The following is a 19,656-nucleotide window of genomic DNA, read 5'->3' on the forward strand; positions in this document are numbered from 1 at the left end:
CCTAGAGCCTGTGGGAGTTTTGTTTGTTTTGGCAATGTACCATTTTATTAGGGCGGATGAAGTTAGTATCACTTACGTATGGATTAAAAAAAAAAAACAGGGTTTCAAACCGTCCAGTTGATTGCGACAATAGACCGTTATGTGTGCAGTCCAGCCATAAACTCCAAAGAAGAAGCAGCCAACTTGGGCGCATCGCCCTCCTGCGACAATGTTTGCAAACACAGAAAGGAGTCTTATCAGTCCGCGCAGGTTCCAAAGACACGCGAGATCTCGGCGCCATTTTGAGGGAGTTTTGTTTGTTTTGGCAATGTACCATTTTATTAGGGCGGATGAAGTTAGTATCATTTACGTATGGATAAAAAAAAAACAGGGTTTCAAACCGTCCAGTTGATTGCGACAATAGACCGTTTTGTGTGCAGTCCAACCATAAACTCCAAAGAAGAAGCAGCCAACTTGGGCGCATCGCCCTCCTGCGACAATGTTTGCAAACACAGAAAGGAGTCTTATCAGTCCGCGCATGTTCCAAAGACACGCGAGATCTCGGCGCCATTTTGAGAATCAGCGAGAGTTGCGGGAATATTTCTAAATTAGCTTGCTAACTCTGTGTGCGCCGTTCACGATTGATTTAGATAATAGATAGCTTGATATTTATACAGCCATTTCTTATATACAGTTACACGGCTTTTCTTCAGTTAGCTAGCTAGGTAAGTAGTAATCTTCGGATGTCGGGGGATAATATGTCGGGCGGCGGGAGCGTGGTTCGTGGCCCAGCGGGAAACAACGACTGTCGGATCTACGTGGGTAACCTGCCGCCTGATATTCGCACTAAAGACGTGGAGGACGTGTTCTACAAGTACGGAGCGATCCGGGATATCGACTTGAAGAACCGGAGAGGAGGACCGCCGTTCGCTTTCGTGGAATTCGAGGACCCCAGGTAGCTAGTTAACGATGCTAACGTTAGCCGCTTTTACAACTAACAGCTCGGCGGCAAGGTTGCCTAGCCGTTAACAGTGTTGGGCCAGTAACCGGGAAGGTTAGTTCATTATGTGGGTCGCTAAATGACTTAATATGTCAAAGTAAACGGCCCTAGTTAGCTTCCTCCCACAACAAGGGGTTCTGTATCAGCCCATGCAATAAACATACGGTCTGTTGGGACACTGGGCCGACAGAAAATGATCACACTACTATATCCGATTAAACTCAATGATTTATGATGGTAAATCGTTGAGTTTAGTCTGCTGGTATCGGCCAAATGTCCCAGTAGAATCCCATGTTACGGGACGAAACTAGAACAGCCCCAGAAAGATTTTGGTGCTTTAGCAATATAGCTACCTCGTGTTGTGTTAGAGACTGAGGTTAACTGGCAATGCGCGGGGAACCATCCGATTAATGTTCAATAGCAGAGGGGCCGTGGACCTTTGGGAGGCGGTGAAACAAGTTAAACTTTAACCCTTTATTCAAATCGACAGCAGATACCGCTGGGCGATGACCAATCACATTGAGTGGTTCCCATGACGAATTTGGCAGCATGGGACCCAGTAGTGTAGCTTTATCATGACGGGCCCCTATCACCACCCATATTTCCCATAAAATTAAAATAATTTTGTTGGTAAGGCTGTGCAGCACATGGACGGAGGTCAGACATTAACCCATGTAAATCCATCAACAACACGGAAAGCACAAAGCGGTAAAAAACCACCCTATTTTATCTGCAAATGATAGGCAATAGCCTATATTATAAAACATAAATATAAAGATCAATCTCTTGACAGAAACCCAGCTAATGACCCAGTACATGTTCCCTGATGTTATGGGAGGCAAAACTGACATACCGGTATTTCAAACAACGTACCTCCCGCAGAGGGCCTGTAGCAAAAACACCAGCAAATCAATGAAGTGGAGCATTCAAACAGATTGCTTAGATGGCAGCATGCCTTTAAACAGTATATGATGTGTATGTGCTTAGTATTATTCTTAAAGCCTAGTTAAATGTATTGGCTATGATGACAATGAAATGGCTCAGCAGCCCTGCACCAGAACATGGTTTCCAAAGACACATCCAGCATAGTCGTAGATTGACAAGAAATGTAAATTCATCTCAATAAAGCTTGATTCATATAGGCTGTCTGGGTAGCATGTCCTGTAAAAATAAAAGCTTAATCACTCATTTGATTGGTATTCAACGGGCCTTCCGCTCTCCATGGTCCTGATGTTTTCAATGGACAGAATGGCCAAACCACTCAGTCTCTCCTGTCCCATGCTGCTCCTCAGGTATGATTTAATTATCTTCAGTTTGGGAAAGGAGTGCTCGGCACTGGCTCCCATTACAGGCAGTCATGAAAAGGAGCATCGCTGTAACCACTTCCCCAAATGTAGCAGTGACTGAATTGTAATCCACAATGAGCATCTTGGCCAGGTCTTTCACTGTAGTGTGCTTTGCTATTTCCTTCTTAAAACAGGCCCTGAAATAGAGTAATTTGCCAGGGAAGCTTGCTGATATACAGTGCCTTGCAAAAGTATTTAAAAAAGTCTTTCTTCATTTAACCAGGTAGGCCAGTTGAGAACGAGTTCTCATTTACAACTGCGACCTGGCCAAGATAAAGCAAAGCAGTGCGACAAGAACACAGAGTTGCACATAAGCAAATGTACAGTCAATAACACAATAGAAAAGAAAAATATAACAAATCTGTGTTCAGTGTGTGCAAATGTAGAAGAGTAGGGAGGTAAGGCAATAAATAGGCCATAGAGGCAAAATAATTACAATTTATCATTAATACTGGAGTGATAGATGTGCAGATGATGATGTGCAAGTAGGAATACTGAGGTGTAAGAGGGTAAGTAATAATATGGGGATGAGGTAGTTGGGTGTGCTATTTATAGATTGTCTGTGTACAGGTACAGTGATCGGTAAGCTGTTCAGACAGCTGATGCTTAAGGTTAGAGAGGGAGATATAAGACTCCAGCTTCAGAGATTTTTGCAATTCGTTCCAGTCATTGGTATTCAGCCCCCTTGTTGTTTTTCCTATTTTGTTGCATTACAATCTTTAATTTAAATGGGTTTTTATTTGGATTTCATGTAATGGACATACACAAAATAGTCCAAATTGGTCAAGGGAAAAGAAAAAAATTACTTGTTTAAAAAAATTATAACTGGAAAAGTGGTGCGTGCATATGTATTCACCCCCTTTTCTATGAAGCCCCCTAAATAAGATCTGGTGTAACCAATTACCCTCAGAAGTCACATAATTAGTTAAATAAAGTCCACCTGTGTGCAATCTAAGTGTCACATGATCTGTCACATAATCTCAGTATATATACACCTGTTCTGAAAGGCCCCAGAGTCTGCAACACCACGAAGCAAGCGGCGGCACTATGAAGACAAAGTAGCTCCCCAAACACGTCAGGGGCAAAGTTGTGGAGAATTGTAGATCAAGGTTGGGCTATAAAAAATATCAGGAACGTTGAACATCTCACGAGCATCATAAATCCATCGTTAAAAAATGGAAAGAATATGGCACCACAACAAACCTGTCAAGAGAGGGCCGCCCACCAAAACTCACAGACCTGGCAAGGAGGGCATTAATCAGAGAGGCAACAAAGAGACCAAAGATAACCCGGAAGGAGCTGCAAAGCTCCACAGTTTAGATTGGAGTATCTGTCCATAGGACCACTTTAAGCCGTACACTCCACAGTCCTGGGCTTTACAGAAGAGTGGCAAGAAAAAAATAAGCAAACACATTTGGTGTTTGCCAAAAGGCATATGGGAGACTCCCCAAAGATATGGAAGAAGGTACTTTGGTCAGATGAGACTAAAATTGAGCTTTTTGGACATCAAGGAAAATGCTATGTCTGATGCAAACCCAACACCTCTCATCACACGAGAACACCATCCCCACAGTGAAGCGTGGTGGCAGCAGCATGGTGTGAGGGTATTTTTCACCAGCAGGGACTGGGAAACTGGTCAGAATTGAAGGAATGATGGATGGTGCTAAATACAGGGAAATTCTTGAAGGAAACCTGTTTGTCTTTCAGAGATTTGAGACTGGGGTGGAGGTTCACCATCCAGCAGGATAAGGACCCTAAGGGTACTGCTAAATTAACACTTGAGTGGTTTAAGGGAAACATTTATGTCTTGGAATGGCCTAGTCATGTCTCAATCCAATTGAGAATCTGTGGTATGACTTAAAGATTGCTGTACACAAGCGGAACCCATCCAACTTGAAGGAGCTGGAGCAGTTTTGCCTTGAAGAATGGGCAAAAATTCCAGTGGTAAGATGTGCCAAGCTTATAGAGACATACCCCAAGAGACTTGCAGCTGTAATTTCTGCAAAAGTTGGCTCTACCAAGTATTGACTTTAAGGGGGTGAAAAGTTATGCATGCTCAAGTTCTGTTTTTTTGTCTTATTTCTTGTCTGTTTCACAATAAAAAAATATATTTTTGCATCTTCAAAGTGCTAGGCATGTTGTGTAAATCAAATGATACAAACCCTCCAAAAATCTATTTTAATTCCAGGTTGTAAGGCAACAATATAGGAAAAATGCCAAGGGGGGTGAATACATTCGTAAACCACTGTATCTTTGCTGTAATGTTCAGCCAGCCGGCTGGCGGTCTCGTAGAGCGCATCATCATCATCTGCGTTGGCCAGGGTAGTGGGATGGATGGAGTCAAACAGACTCAGCTGGTGGATAATGATGTCATGGTTTGCATTAAAGACGTTGACTATTAAACAGTCGACCCGTCCTCCCATATCTCATCAAAATTATGCCTCTCCTTCTCAAAGTCTCTTCAAATTCTTTCTGAGCTCCCCATTTGTCGTCAAGGGTCTTTGCCAGGTTAAGATTGTGCGCTGCGCAATGCACATAAACACATAAACAGCAAGCGGCTCTTTTTTCACACATTCTGACCTGCACACCCGACTAGACCCCGCTCATGTTAGCCACTCTATCATACCCCTGCCCAGGTCATTTAGAAATATCCAGCCTGTTATCCTCTATGCTGCCCAGGACATTTAGAAATATCCAGTTATCCTCTATGCTGCCCAGGACATTTAGACATATCCAGCTATCCTCTATGCTGCCCAGGACATTTAGAAATATCCAGCTATCCTCTATGCTGCCCAGGACATTTAGACATATCCAGCTATCCTCTGCTGCCCAGGATTTTATGTTGAAGCTCAGCTGTTGATGTGCCAGCAGTCTCCAGAAATCCCCGAAACGACTCTGTGATGGTCAGATCTGTGGCGACATTATTTGCATCCCTTATCACTCTCACATAGCGATAAACTCGGCTGAACTGGTCTACTTTGGATACGTCTGGAGTCCATAATAATAGAACAAAATGGGGCTTCCTGCATCTCCCTGAATGTCACACTTCACTCGCTCGGCTAAGATATAAATCAGCTCATTTTGGATTTGAGGACTAACGGATCCTGCGGGTCGTTCTAAAAGTTCTTTCAGAACTGGGTCGTAAAATGACAGCAGTTCAATTATACTGACAATATTCTCACTGTTGACCTGCCCCAGCTTTTCACAGTGCTCTCTGAACACCAAATTACATGATGCAAGTGTGAAAGTTGCATTAACTATGCGCTCCAACACCTGTTGCCAGGTATTTTCTGCATTATGCACGCCTCTCCATTTCTGAGTCAATAGTGACATTGAGCTTCCATTGCTCATATACCAAACAGGCACCCATGTGAATCTGGGATGTCTCATGACATGCTATTTTGGATATTAGATGGCGCCAATCTCTCACCCCATTCACCCACTCATCAGAGAAGAAAGGATCACTCCGATCTCCAAACAGCCAGTAAGGATCACAATACGCGCAATCAAGCTTGTCTGAATAACAGCCATGTACGTGGTAATTAGATTCCAGTCTTTCGTCATGGGAATGGGCCAGTAGGCTTACACGAGCCTAATGCAATAACGTGCCTTTTAACTTCTGCATCCACATTTGTTGCCTAATGCCCCCTGTCAGTTGGATAGGTAAAAAGGCCGTCGGTCCCACTTCCACCTGTTTCATCAGCCTCCACGAGCCTCTCCCTGCTCCTCTTCCTCCCCACCCGGCCCGGGGATGTCTGGCCTGACTTGTGCTCAGGGTCGTATCCGCCGATACCTGACAACCTGTATCCTCCTCTGTCAAAGTTGCTTCTTCTGGCACGATGGAACAGCTTGGCCTTGGCTCACTTGACCCGCTAAAAGCTGCTGCTGGCGATGATAAACCTACATCCTCTTCTGGTCCTGCTACATTGCTTGTGCTGATAAATCTACATCCTCTTCTGGTCCCGCTACATTACTTGTGCTGATTAACTTACATCCTCTTCTGGTCACGCTACATTGCTTTGGCTGATAAACCTACATCCTCTTCTGGTCCCGCTACATTGCTTGGGCTGATAAACCTACATCCTCTTCTGGTCCCGCTACATTGCTTGGGCTGATAAACCTACATCCTCTTCTGGTCCAGCTACATTGCTTGTGCTGGTAAACCTACATCCTCTTCTGGTCCCGCTACATTGCTTGTGCTGATTAACCTACATCCTCTTCTGGTCCTGCTACATTTCTTGTTTTAGCAATGGCTGCACTTGAACTGTGTTTGAAAAAGGAATCTAATTTCACTAATATTGATACCACTTTTGCTTTCTCATTTTTGGCCTTCCTCTTTTGGATGCCACTTTTATGTTGATACATTGCAGATTTTTACATCAGTAATTTTCTATTCTCGACTTTCTCTCACTATTTATTTTCCCCGGCCGTTGTCTCTTGATAGCTAGCTCAATTGTTGCTTAAAACGATGACAGAAACAATAACACTTTGGAGAGTATTTGCACAATGAATTCCAGAATGCATTTCATTATCTTATCATGGTATTGAAACTATTGAATATTATGATTTATTTAGCAAATTAATTTGATTTATTGTCATCAATACACTAAAATATCATGCTGACTTATGTAGTGACAGAAAAAACATTTTGTTGGTGAAACCATCAGTGGGATCATTTATCATATAGCCTAGGTTAAATAAATACTTTCGGGTCAAATCGTAGACGTGATTGACCCGCGTCAACAATTAATACTTGGGCATGGTGGGGCGTATTCAAATTACATAGGGGACCAGCGGCTCCACAGATCCGGGCCCATGTACGTCGCGAGCCCTGGTGTGGGAGCACCTGCTGAAGCTACGCCACTGATTGGATCCAAGGCTCGAGACTTTATTCAGCAAAGATGTCCGGCAACAATACTGGGATGGAAGCAAATGTAAGTAATTATAACGTCATACCGATCATGCAAAAAATGTACAGTTGAGAGGAATATGTTAATGTAGAGACAAATGATTATGCATGTTTTTTGGTCATTAAGTAAATTGACAAATCGCTATTTTAAGCTTGGTAGCTTTGACGCTGGGCGATAACCAACCACAGTGGTTGGCGTAGGGGTCCTGCTAGAATGTATTCCGTTCTGTTAAAAATATAAAGTTTAGTTTCATCAATCAACATTACGTTATTTCAATGTGTGTCCATCGCTAGCTTTAACAAGAGAAATGGATTATTGCTGTGATGGGGTTCCCAGAACTCTGGTGGCACCCTTTTTATCTGTAGAGACACAAACGGAATGCAGTGTGGAGGAATGTGGCAGAAGTCATTGGTGTCCCTGGTGGGTTTCATAAAATATCATAATGTTTGTCAATATTAAATATAATGTCAATATTAGCTAGCTGTCTAGCTAGATGGCTGGCAAGCTAACTAGCTATAAACTTCAGCTAGCATAGCTGATTTTATTGACTTCAAGACACTCTGAATGGCGTCAATGAAGCCTATGGATTGAGTAGAATATAATGTAATTTTATGGTGCCATGGATGCAAGTCGTATATATAACTACATGTAGTTGTTACCAAGCATGAGTTCCCCACATTGTAGTCTATATAATATATTCACTGATCATGTAGTCTATTCTCTGTGTTACATGCCATTAATGAGTTTCAGATATCACCTTGCATTTACATTTCATTCTTCTGTGAGAACATATGATCAATCTATTACCATAATAAGATTAATTTAGATCATATAATACACCTGGTAAAATATACAGCAAATAAAATTTGATAATGTTATAGTGACATTTAATGAATAGTGTTTTTCACCAGTTTTCATTAGAGGAATTTTGCAGGAGAAAGTGGAAGAACCTCAGAGAGACACTTTTGTCAAGGAAAGAAACGAGTTGAGGAGTGGGGCAGGAGCTGTGCAACACCGGTCATGGCGCTTCATGGCTGTCATGAGTTTCCTCAACTCCTTTCCTGAGTCCCGCCACACCACTTCCATCATGACTGAAGGGGTAAGGGGAGCAACTGACAGCCATGGAGCTCCAGGTGAAGGACAGGGAGAGGAGGAGCAGCAGTGGCAGGAAGAGGAGGAGGAGGAGGAGGAGAAGTAGCAGCAGTAGGAACGGCAGGAAGAGAAGTAGCAGCTGCAGGAGGAAAAGGAGGAGGAGTGGCAAAGAGAAAATGCGGGAGAGACGGAGGAGAAGCCTCAGCATCAGAGAGACAATAGTGATGGAAGTGGTCAACCACAAGCAACTCAGTGCTCCCTCCCAGTGCTTAGCCACAAGCCTCTGTAAAGAAACCAATGACTCTTTTTGAGAAGAGCTTGTAGTAGCAAGTAAGGCATCAGATGGTCCACCGTCACCACCACCCACCCAGGCCCGTCTGGATGAGGACAAGCTTTTAAAAAAATTTTAAAAAACGTACTCCCATCCATGAAAAGCGTGACCATTGTCAAAAAAGCAGCCGTCAGGTTCCACACCCATAGAATGTTTGCTGAGGGTAATGGTTACAGAATCAATGTTAGTTTAAAGAGCCTTTCGTTGTACATAGTGTTGTCTATGGCACAAGTTGTTTCCAGGGAACAGCACCCTCCTTGGAGAAGTAGGAGGTGAAGGTGTCCCGAAAACGGATGGTCTCCCGGGCAGCGTTGTTGGCCCCCAACGGATGGTCTCCCGGGCAGCGTTGTTGGCCCCCAACGGATGGTCTCCCGGGCAGCGTTGTTGGCAACCAACAGATGGTTTCCCGGGCAGCGTTGTTGGCCTCATCCTGGCAACATCCTTGATTTGATTTGATTTTGAGCAGCAGACTTTTTCTCTGAAATATAAAATATATTTTGATTTGTTTAACAGGTGTGGAGTTGGTGTGTCCTTGCTTTTGACTGGTACTGTGTGTGCATGAAATGTACAGTATGGAAAACATGTCTAAGTCAGTGGAATAAACCTTGTAAGTATGGAACCTAGTAATGAATGGATTGGCAAGATTTTGGTACTGTCAACTTTCGAAGGTTAGTAGGAAAGTTCATATTTAAACCACTTAACTTTCCAAATGCACTGTATTTTTCAGACCACTTCTCTTTTTCTTTTTTTCCCACCTTTATTTAACCAGGTTAGCTAGTTGAACACCTTTATTTAACCAGGTTAGCTAGTTGAGAACACCTTTATTTAACCAGGTTAGCTAGTTGAGAACAAGTTCTCATTTGTAACTGCGATCTGGCCAAGATAAAGCATAGCAGTTCGATACAAACAACAACAGAGTTACACATGGAATAAACAAAACATACAGTCAATAATACAATAGAAAAAAAGAGTGCAAATTAGCTCAAATAAGGGAGTTAAGGCAATAAATAGGCCATGGTGGAGAAGTAATTACAATATTGCAATTAAACACTGGAATGGTAGATGTGCAGAAGATGGATGTGCAAGTAGAGCTACTGGGGAGCAAAGGAGCAAAATAAATAAATACAGTATGGGGGTGAGGTAGATAGGCTATGAACAAGTGCAGTGATCTGAGCTGCTCTGACAGCTGGTTCTTAAAGTTAGTGAGGGAGATGGGAATCTCCAGCTTCAGTGATTTCTTTTTTGCAGTTCGTTCCAGTCAGTGGCAGCAGAGAACTGGAAGGAAAGGCGATCAAAGGAGGAATTGGCTTTGGGGGTGACCAGTGAGATATACCTGCTGGACTGCGTGCTGCTATGGTGACCAGTGAGCTGAAATAAGGCGGAGCTTTACCTAGCAGAGACTTGTAGATAACCTGTAGCCCGTGGGTTTGGCGACGAGTATGAAGCGAGGGCCAGCCAACGAGAGAGTATAGGTCGCAGTGGTGAGTAGTGTTTGGGGCTTTAGTGGCAAAACGATTGGCACTGTGATAGACTTCATCCAGTTTGCCTAGTAGAGTGTTGGAGGCTACTTTATAGATGACATCGCCGAAGTCAAGGATCGGTAGAATAGACAGTTTTACGAGGGTATGTTTGGCAGCATGAGTGAAGGAAGCTTTGTTGCGAAATAGGAAGCCGATTCTAGATTTAATTTTGGATTGGAGATGCTTAATGTGAGTCTGGAAGGAGAGTTTACAGTCTAGCCAGACACCTAGGTATTTGTAGTTATCCACGTATTCTAAGTCAGAGCCGTCCAGAGTAGTGATGCTGGATGGGCGGGCAGGTGCGGGAAATGATCGGTTGAATACCATGCATTTAGTTTTATTTGCTTTTAAGAGCAGTTGGAGGGCCACGGAAGGAGTGTTGTATGACATTGAAGCTCGTCTGGTTAGTTAACACAGTGTCCAAGGAGGGGCCAGAAGTATACAGAATGGTGTAGTCTGCGTAGAGGTGGATCAGAGAATCACCAGCAGCAAGAGCAACATCATTGATATATACAGAGAAGAGAGTCGGCCCGAGAATTTAACCCTGTGGCACCCCCATAGAGACTGCCAGAGGTCCGGACAACAGGCCCTCCGATTTGACACACAGCTCTATCAGAGAAGTAGTTGGTGAACCAGGCGAGGCAATCATTTGAGAAACCAAGGCTGTCGAGTCTGCCAATAAGAATGTGGTGATTTGACTAAGTCGAAAGCCTTGGCCAGGTTGATGAATACGGCTGCACAGTATTCGGTTATGATATCGTTAAGGACCTTGAGCGTCGCTGAGGTGCACCCATGACCAGCTCGGAAACCAGATTGCATAGCGGAGAAGATACTATGTGATTCAAAATGGTCAGTAATCTGTTTGTTAACTTGGCTTTCGAAGACCTTAGAGATGCAGGGTACGATAGATATAGGTCTGTAGCAGTTTGGGTCTGGAGTGTCTCCCCATTCGAAGAGGGGGATGACTGCGGCAGCTTTCCAATCTTTGGGAATCTCAGACGATACGAAAGAGAGGTTGAACAGGCTAGTAATAGGGCTTGCAACAATTTCGGCAGATAATTTTAGAAAGAGAGGGTCCAGACTGTCTAGCCCGTCTGATTTGTAGGGGTCCAGATTTCTCCTTTACCACATTTTGTTGCGTTATAGCCTTATTCTAAAATTGCTCAAATAAAACATTGTCATCAATCTTCACACACTACCCCATAATGACAAAGTGAAATCTTCACACACTACCCCATAATGACAAAGTGAAATCTTCACACACTACCCCATAATGACAAAGTGAAATCTTCACACACTACCCCATAATGACAAAGTGAAATCTTCACACACTACCCCATAATGACAAAGTGAAATCTTCACACACTACCCCATAATGACAAAGTGAAATCTTCACACACTACCCCATAATGACAAAGTGAAAACAGGTTATTAGATTTTTGCAAATTTAAACTGGCAACTGTGGGCCCTTTTATAGACGGTTGTGTGCTATTCCAAATCATGTCAATTGAATTTACCACAGGTGGACTCCAAGTTGCATCTCAAGGATGACCAATGGAAACAGGATGCACCTGAGCTCAATTTCAAGTCTCATAGAAAAGGGTCTGAATACTTATCTAAATAAGGTGTTTCTGTTTTGCAGGTTTTATTAGTTTGCAAACATTTCTAAAAAACCTGTTTATGGGGTATGTTGATGTCATTATGGAGTGTGGTGATGTCATTGTGGGGTATGGTGATGTCATTATGGAGTGTGGTGATGTCATTATGGAGTGTGGTGATGTCATTATGGGGTGTGGTGATGTCATTATGGGGTATGTTGATGTCATTATGGAGTGTGGTGATGTCATTATGGAGTGTGGTGATGTCATTATGGGGTGTGGTGATGTCATTGTGGGGTATGGTGATGTCATTGTGGGGTGTGGTGATGTCATTGTGGGGTGTGGTGATGTCATTGTGGGGTGTGGTGATGTCATTATGAGGTATGTTGATGTCATTATGGGGTGTGGTGATGTCATTATGGGGTATGGTGATGTCATTATGGGGTGTGGTGATGTCATTATGGGGTGTGGTGATGTCATTATGGGGTATGGTGATGTCATTATGGGGTGTGGTGATGTCATTATGGGGTGTGGTGATGTCATTATGGGGTGTGGTGATGTCATTATGAGGTATGGTGATGTCATTATGGGGTGTGGTGATGTCATTATGGGGTGTATTTTATTTATTTACCTTTATTTAACCAGGTAGGCAAGTTGAGAACAAGTTCTCATTTACAATTGCGACCTGGCCAAGATAAAGCAAAGCAGTTCGACAGATAAAACGACACAGAGTTACACATGAAGTAAAAACAAACATACAGACAATAATGCAGTATAAACAAGTCTATATACAATGTGAGCAAATGAGGTGAGAAGGGAGGTAAAGGCAAAAAAGGCCATGATGGCAAAGTAAATACAATATAGCAAGTAAAATACTGGAATGGTAGTTTTGCAATGGAAGAATGTGCAAAGTAGAAATAAAAATAATGGGGTGCAAAGGAGCAAAATAAATTAAAATTAAATACAGTTGGGAAAGAGGTAGTTGTTTGGGCTAAATTATAGGTGGGCTATGTACAGGTGCAGTAATCTGTGAGCTGCTCTGACAGTTGGTGCTTAAAGCTAGTGAGGGAGATAAGTGTTTCCAGTTTCAGAGATTTTTGTAGTTCGTTCCAGTCATTGGCAGCAGAGAACTGGAAGGAGAGGCGGCCAAAGAAAGAATTGGTTTTGGGGGTGACTAGAGAGATATACCTGCTGGAGCGTGTGCTACAGATGGTGTGTAGTATGATGAGGAAAATGTTTTATTTTATCAATTTTAGAATAAGGCTGTAACGTAACAATGTGGAAAAGGGGAACAGGTCTGAATACTTTCCGAATGCTCTGTACATGCTTTTATTTGGGTTTCCATGCAAAGCATATGATGTTTCTTTAAGCCTGCAGCTAGTTACTTGAAATGAGACTCATAATCATACCAAAACATGTTTCAACAGTTGAATTCACTGGCAGAGATTGAAGGTGCCAACAAATGTTATAGTCATCATAAGAATGTTTTACTGTCATGTACAAAAAATCTGCTCCTCCCTCGACGGGGCTCGATCAACTTCACGTTTTTGGGCATTGGCCCACCACCTACTGGTCCGGTCCACAGAGAGACGGGTGATAAACTGGTCACCTACTGGTCCGGTCAACAGAGTAAAGCAGAAGAACACTGCTGCTCAGCCAAGGCTATATTCAACACCTGTGGAATGTCCTGTTCAGAGGAGCTTACGGTGCAGGCAGAGGTTAAGTAGCTAACTGTGGAACAATCTCAACCTAACTGTGTCTGTGTCTATCTATTTGTGTGTGTCCCAGGGATGCTGATGATGCGGTGCACGGTCGTGATGGTTATGACTACGATGGTTACCGTCTCCGGGTGGAGTTCCCCCGTAGTGGTCGTGGTGGGGGGAGAGGGGGGATGGGCGGTGGAAGGGGCGGTGGTGACGGTGGAGGACCCAGAGGAAGATATGGACCTCCATCACGACGCTCTGAGTACCGGGTCATCGTCTCCGGTCAGTGTGTGGCTTAGCTCTGTGTTTGTGTCTGGTTCGACTTTCTGCATGGTGGTCTCTCCCCTAGCGGTAGCTGGCAGGACCCCATCTTTACTGTGCTGTCCTCCCTCCTCTCCAGGACTCCTCCTGTCTTTACTGTGCTGTCCTCCCTCCTCTCCAGGACTCCTCCTGTCTTTACTGTGCTGTCCTCCCTCCTCTCCAGGACTCCTCCTGTCTTTACTGTGCTGCTGTCCTCTCCAGGACTCCTCCTGTCTTTACTGTGCTGTTGTCCTCCTCTCCAGGACTCCTCCTGTCTTTACTGTGCTGCTGTCCTCCTCTCCAGGACTCCTCCTGTCTTTACTGTGCTGCTGTCCTCCTCTCCAGGACTCCTCCTGTCTTTACTGTGCTGCTGTCCTCCTCTCCAGGTCTCCTCCTGTCTTTACTGTGCTGCTGTCCTCCTCTCCAGGTCTCCTCCTGTCTTTACTGTGCTGTCCTCCCTCCTCTCCAGGACTCCTCCTGTCTTTACTGTGCTGCTGTCCTCCTCTCCAGGACTCCTCCTGTCTTTACTGTGCTGCTGTCCTCCTCTCCAGGTCTCCTCCTGTCTTTACTGTGCTGCTGTCCTCCTCTCCAGGTCTCCTCCTGTCTTTACTGTGCTGTCCTCCCTCCTCTCCAGGACTCCTCCTGTCTTTACTGTGCTGCTGTCCTCCTCTCCAGGTCTCCTCCTGTCTTTACTGTGCTGCTGTCCTCCTCTCCAGGTCTCCTCCTGTCTTTACTGTGCTGCTGTCCTCCTCTCCAGGTCTCCTCCTGTCTTTACTGTGCTGCTGTCCTCCTCTCCAGGTCTCCTCCTGTCTTTACTGTGCTGCTGTCCTCCTCTCCAGGACTCCTCCTGTCTTTACTGTGCTGTCCTCCCTCCTCTCCAGGTCTCCTCCTGTCTTTACTGTGCTGCTGTCCTCCTCTCCAGGACTCCTCCTGTCTTTACTGTGCTGCTGTCCTCCTCTCCAGGACTCCTCCTGTCTTTACTGTGCTGTCCTCCCTCCTCTCCAGGACTCCTCCTGTCTTTACTGTGCTGTCCTCCCTCCTCTCCAGGTCTCCTCCTGTCTTTACTGTGCTGCTGTCCTCCTCTCCAGGTCTCCTCCTGTCTTTACTGTGTTGCCCCTCTACCACCACCTCATCCCTCTCCAGGTCTCCCCTCTAGTGGTAGCTGGCAGGACCTAAAGGACCACATGCGCGAGGCAGGTGATGTATGTTATGCTGACGTGTTCCGGGACGGTACCGGCGTGGTGGAGTTCGTACGCAAGGAGGACATGACCTACGCTGTCCGCAAGCTGGACAACACCAAGTTCCGCTCCCACGAGGTAGGTCAAGGGTTAGAGGTCGGGTTGGTCTGGAATCCAGAAGGCATCATGCAGTCCCAGAAGGCATCCTGTTCTCTAAGTCAGGGATCATCAACAAATTACAAATCATTTGTAGTCTGTAAATTGACTGCATGAAACACAAACCTATATTACATTTGGGTAACACTTTACTTGACACCCAGCATCATAACACAGTTATAACCATGTCAAATGTCATAACGGTTAACAGCTTGTCATAACCTGTTTATAATATGATCATAACACTGTCATGACATATATTTACACCTGCCGTGACATACTGTACATGTCAGAAGTTTGGACACACCTACTCATTCCAGGGTTTTTATTTTATTTTGACTATTTTCTATTATTGTAGAATAATAGTGAAGACATCAGAACTATGAAATAACACATGGAATCATGTAGCAACCAAAAAAAGTGTTAAAACTAAATATATTTTATGTATTTGAGATTCTTCAAATAGCCGCCCTTTGCCTTGATGACAGCTTTGCAAACTTGGCATTCTCTAAGTAGGCAAATATTTAGTAGGAAACTACTTTGCCGTTGTTATCATGTCGTCACATTTACTTTAGGCAGATGGCAATATTGTCAATAGCTAGCAAAGTTAGCCAAAAATAGCTAGCAAAGTTAACATTAGCTAGCTAAAATCCAGTGTTTTCCCCAAAAATCTGAGCTAGCTAGCTAATGTTATTCTCCATCTCAAGTCAATCTGGCAACATCGAAATTATGACAAAAGATGTTCATACTTTTTTCTAAACAAAAATATATAAGCGAAACCGTTTCAACGATTTTACTGAGTTGCAGTACATATCAGGAAATCAGTCAATTTAAATAAATAAATTAGGCCTTAATCTATGGATTTCACATGACTGGGCAGGAGCGTGGGCTGGGGGGGCGTAGGCCCACCCACTGGGGAGGCAGGCCCTGTTTATCAGTGAGTTTTTCAACCCACAAAAGGGCTTTATTACAGACCAAATACTCCTCAGTTTCATCAGCTGTCCTTGTGGCTGGTCTGACGATCCCACAGGTGAAGAAGCTGGACGTGAAAGGGCTTTACAGTGGCCTTTTATTGTCCCCCAGCACAAGGTGCACCTGTGTAATGATCATGCAGTTTAATCAGCTTCTTGATATGCCACACCTGTCAGGTGGATGGATTATCTTGGCGAAGGAGAAATGCTCACTAACAGGGATGTAAACAGATTTGTCAGAAAGAAGCTTTTTGTGCCTATGGAACATTTCTGGGATCTTTTATTTCAGCTCATGAAACATGGGACCAACACTTTACATGTTGCGGTTGTATTTTTGTTCAGTATAATGATTTGCCTTGTTGTGAAATGTTATTGTATTTCCAAGCCACTGTATAAAATCTTCATCAGCGCTCATTGAGGATGCATTGAGTAGCTCAGTTGGGCATCAGTCCTAAAACACATTTTCAAAACTAGAACTGTACACTGGGATGTGCGTCTCGGGCAACTTTATCTCCCCTCTGTGTGTGTGTGTGTAGGGAGAGACTGCCTACGTGCGTGTGAAGGTGGATGGACCTCGCAGCCCCAGTTACGGACGCTCCCGCTCTCGGAGCCGTAGCAACGGGCGTAGCAACAGCCGCTCACGCAGCTTCTCACCGCCGCGACGCAGCCGGGCCTCTCCACGCTACTCGCCACGACACTCACGCTCCCGCTCCCGCACCTAGATACACACACCTCCAGGAACCCCAGCCCAGGGAGAGGGATGTGAGATCATCAGACCAGGAGACTCAAGACAGACGCCCTCCGGTGGATCTTCTAATGCGTTACATCATTCTACCGTTCTGCTGTTCCTCTTGCCTTGCCTTCCTCTTCTTGTTCTTCTACCCCTCCCTCTGTTCTTTCATCCCCTTGTTTTTGGTCTAGTTTGCCACAGATGTTATTATATTTTTGTTTTATTCATGATCTCTGTTCTCTTTTGTATCTGCCCCCCTCCTCCATCTGCCTCCTGTCTCTTTACAGTCCTGCACTCCCATCTCCTTGTCCCCCTCCTATCTCTTCTCTCTCTCCCGCTCCCCACTCTCTTTGTCTTGGTGTTATGGCTGCTGGGGGGGAAGGGAAGGTGTCATGCTGTATGGAGGGATGGGGTGGAAATGGGAAAGAGGGAGGTTTTTTCTTTTGTGTTGATGGAGGGATGGTTTGATTTGTGTTCTGATAGGCTTTTGGGATACAGGAACAGAGTCTGAATTGGCTCGGAAACAGGAAACCGTTTATATTAGCATTAACAGGAGGATGAGGAGTCAAATAACCAGCCAATGCTATGACGACAGTCTTTCACCCAAATAGCTTTCCGACCTGTTTATTTTTATGATCCAGTTATAACTGTTAATAAATGTTTTAAAACGGCAGCCTGTACTTTACTGTAAACTCAATACACAAGTTTAGCTTTTGCCCTTCCCTCTCCTTCCTTGGGTCCCTTCCTCTCTCTCCTCTCCTTCCTTGGGTCCCTTCCTCTCTCTCCTCTCCTTCCTTGGGTCCCTTCCTCTCTCTCCTCTCCTTCCTTGGGTCCTCTCCTTCCTTGGGTCCTCTCCTTCCTTGGGTCCTCTCCTTCCTTGGGTCTCCTCCTCTCCTTCCTTGGGTCTCCTCCTCTCCTTCCTTGGGTCCCCTCCTCTCCTTCCTTGGGTCTCCTCTCCTTCCTTGGGTCCCCTCCTCTCTCTCCTCTCCTTCCTTTGGTCCCCTCCTCTCTCTCCTCTCCTTCCTTTGGTCCCCTCCTCTCTCTCCTCTCCTTCCTTTGGTCCCCTCCTCTCTCTCCTCTCCTTCCTTTGGTCCCCTCCTCTCTCTCCTCTCCTTCCTTTGGTCCCCTCCTCTCTCTCTCCTTCCTTTGGTCCCCTCCTCTCTCTCCTCTCCTTCCTTTGGTCCCCTCCTCTCTCTCCTCTCCTTCCTTTGGTCCCCTCCTCTCTCTCCTCTCCTTCCTTTGGTCCCCTCCTCTCTCTCCTCTCCTTCCTTTGGTCCCCTCCTCTCTCTCCTCTCCTTCCTTGGGCTCTCTCTCCTCTCCTTCCTTGGCCCCCCCCTCTCTCTCCTCTCCTTCCTTGGCCCCCCCCTCTTTCTCCTTCCTTGGTTCCCCCCCCCCCTCTCCTTCCTTGGGTCCCCCCCTCCTTCCTTCCTTGGGTCCCTCTCTCATCTCCTTCCTTCCTTGCCCCCCCATCTCTCTCCTCCTTCCTTGGGTCCCCCCCCCTCTCTCCTTCCTTGGGTCCACCCCTCTCTCTCCTTCCTTGGGTCCACCCCTCTCTCTCCTTCCTTATTTCCTCTCCTTCCTCTGGTTTTCTATACACTTGCTTGTCAGAGCATAGCATGCCTCCTTTTCATCCACACTGGTGACAGTTTTGTATAATTTTTTTAAAATATATATATATATATATATATATACTAAATATTTACTATAAAATAGTGTCTAATGGCATCATTGATTGGTTGGTTGTATTTTCTCTAGTCTTGGTTCAGAGTCAGATAACTTGTTTTTAAAATCAGGCTTTTTTTTTTTAAGTCTTTTTTCATAGCTGACAGTCTGTTTATAGTGTGGCGTTTGCTGTATCAGGCGGAGTGATTCTAACCTGTTACTCCTTCCCTCTCTGTTGGTTTTGGGATCTGTCTCAAGGAGGGCTGTGATTGGAGGAGGGCTCTCTGTCTCCCCATCCCGGAGCCAATCAGACCATCAGGATCAGAGCAGGATTCAGGATTAGGATTAATGATGGAGAGAAAGGAAACCCGGATCGGGACCCCGGCCCCAGTCCACTGGAACCTATAAACTAGACCTTACTCAATTGGCTCTAAAACACACTAAATTCAGTTTTTAGTATTTTTTTCCCACGTGGAACCTCCAGCACCCGTCTGGGATCCAGTAGTTTTTTGGGTTTAAAAGAGGAGCTCAAAGCTGGGAGCAAAACCAGGAGTCTCAGGATGGAGGCGCGCGCGTAAGGAGAGCGGTAACTAGAGGAGTCTGGGAGGAGGGATCGAGGTGGCCGGGGGGTTGGGGGTGGTATGGGAGGAGGGATCGATGTGGTGGAGGGGGTTGAGGGAGGGTCTGGGAGAAGGGATCAATGTGGAGGGGGTTGAGGGAGGGTCTGGGAGAAGGGATCAATGTGGGGGGGATTGAGGGAGGGTCATGTTTTTTAAGGTTTCCTCAGTAAGTTATGAGGATGATGGGATTGTTTCTCCAGTTGGTCACTTTTAATGTTTCAGCTCTTTCAATAAAGTCTGCCTTCTACAGTAGCAACAGTGTCTCTGTTTCCCTGTTTCAGCAACATACACAGGACAAACAACACTTCACATATGTACAACATATCACAGGACATCGTTAAAAGTTATAACAGACATATAGATCACTACTGTTAGTGTGGGGTTATGGTTTATAGTCTGTTAAGGAATCCGATGCTGGTTTGTTCTGCAGAGACAAGACCTGTACCATCCATCCAGTAGCCACCGTGTTGTAGTATAGACCTGTAGAATGATAGAGAAGTATCTTCAGACAGACAAACCATATCTAGAAATCTGTATCAGTCCCTCTGAATATGTATGCA

General features: G+C 45.0%; 1 protein-coding gene across 2 annotated transcripts; it reads left to right on the top strand.

The window, feature by feature from the left end:
- Positions 1-288: 288 nt before the first annotated feature.
- LOC109882807 (serine/arginine-rich splicing factor 1B) lies at positions 289-19,352 on the top strand. Of its 2 annotated transcripts, XM_020474891.2 has the most exons (5): positions 822-934; positions 7,112-7,259; positions 13,565-13,761; positions 14,923-15,095; positions 16,621-17,487. In XM_020474891.2, exons 2-5 carry the CDS (start codon positions 7,141-7,143, stop codon positions 16,804-16,806), a joined length of 675 nt encoding a protein of 224 aa, XP_020330480.1. In that variant the 5' UTR covers positions 822-934; positions 7,112-7,140; the 3' UTR covers positions 16,807-17,487. The 2 variants fall into 2 exon arrangements, with proteins under 2 accessions (XP_020330479.1, XP_020330480.1); XM_020474890.2 differs by lacking the exon at positions 7,112-7,259 and having other exon boundaries at positions 289-934; positions 16,621-19,352.
- Positions 19,353-19,656: the final 304 nt, after the last annotated feature.

This window comes from Oncorhynchus kisutch, linkage group LG28 (genome assembly GCF_002021735.2).
Source record: "Oncorhynchus kisutch isolate 150728-3 linkage group LG28, Okis_V2, whole genome shotgun sequence".
Lineage (NCBI taxonomy): Eukaryota > Metazoa > Chordata > Actinopteri > Salmoniformes > Salmonidae > Oncorhynchus > Oncorhynchus kisutch.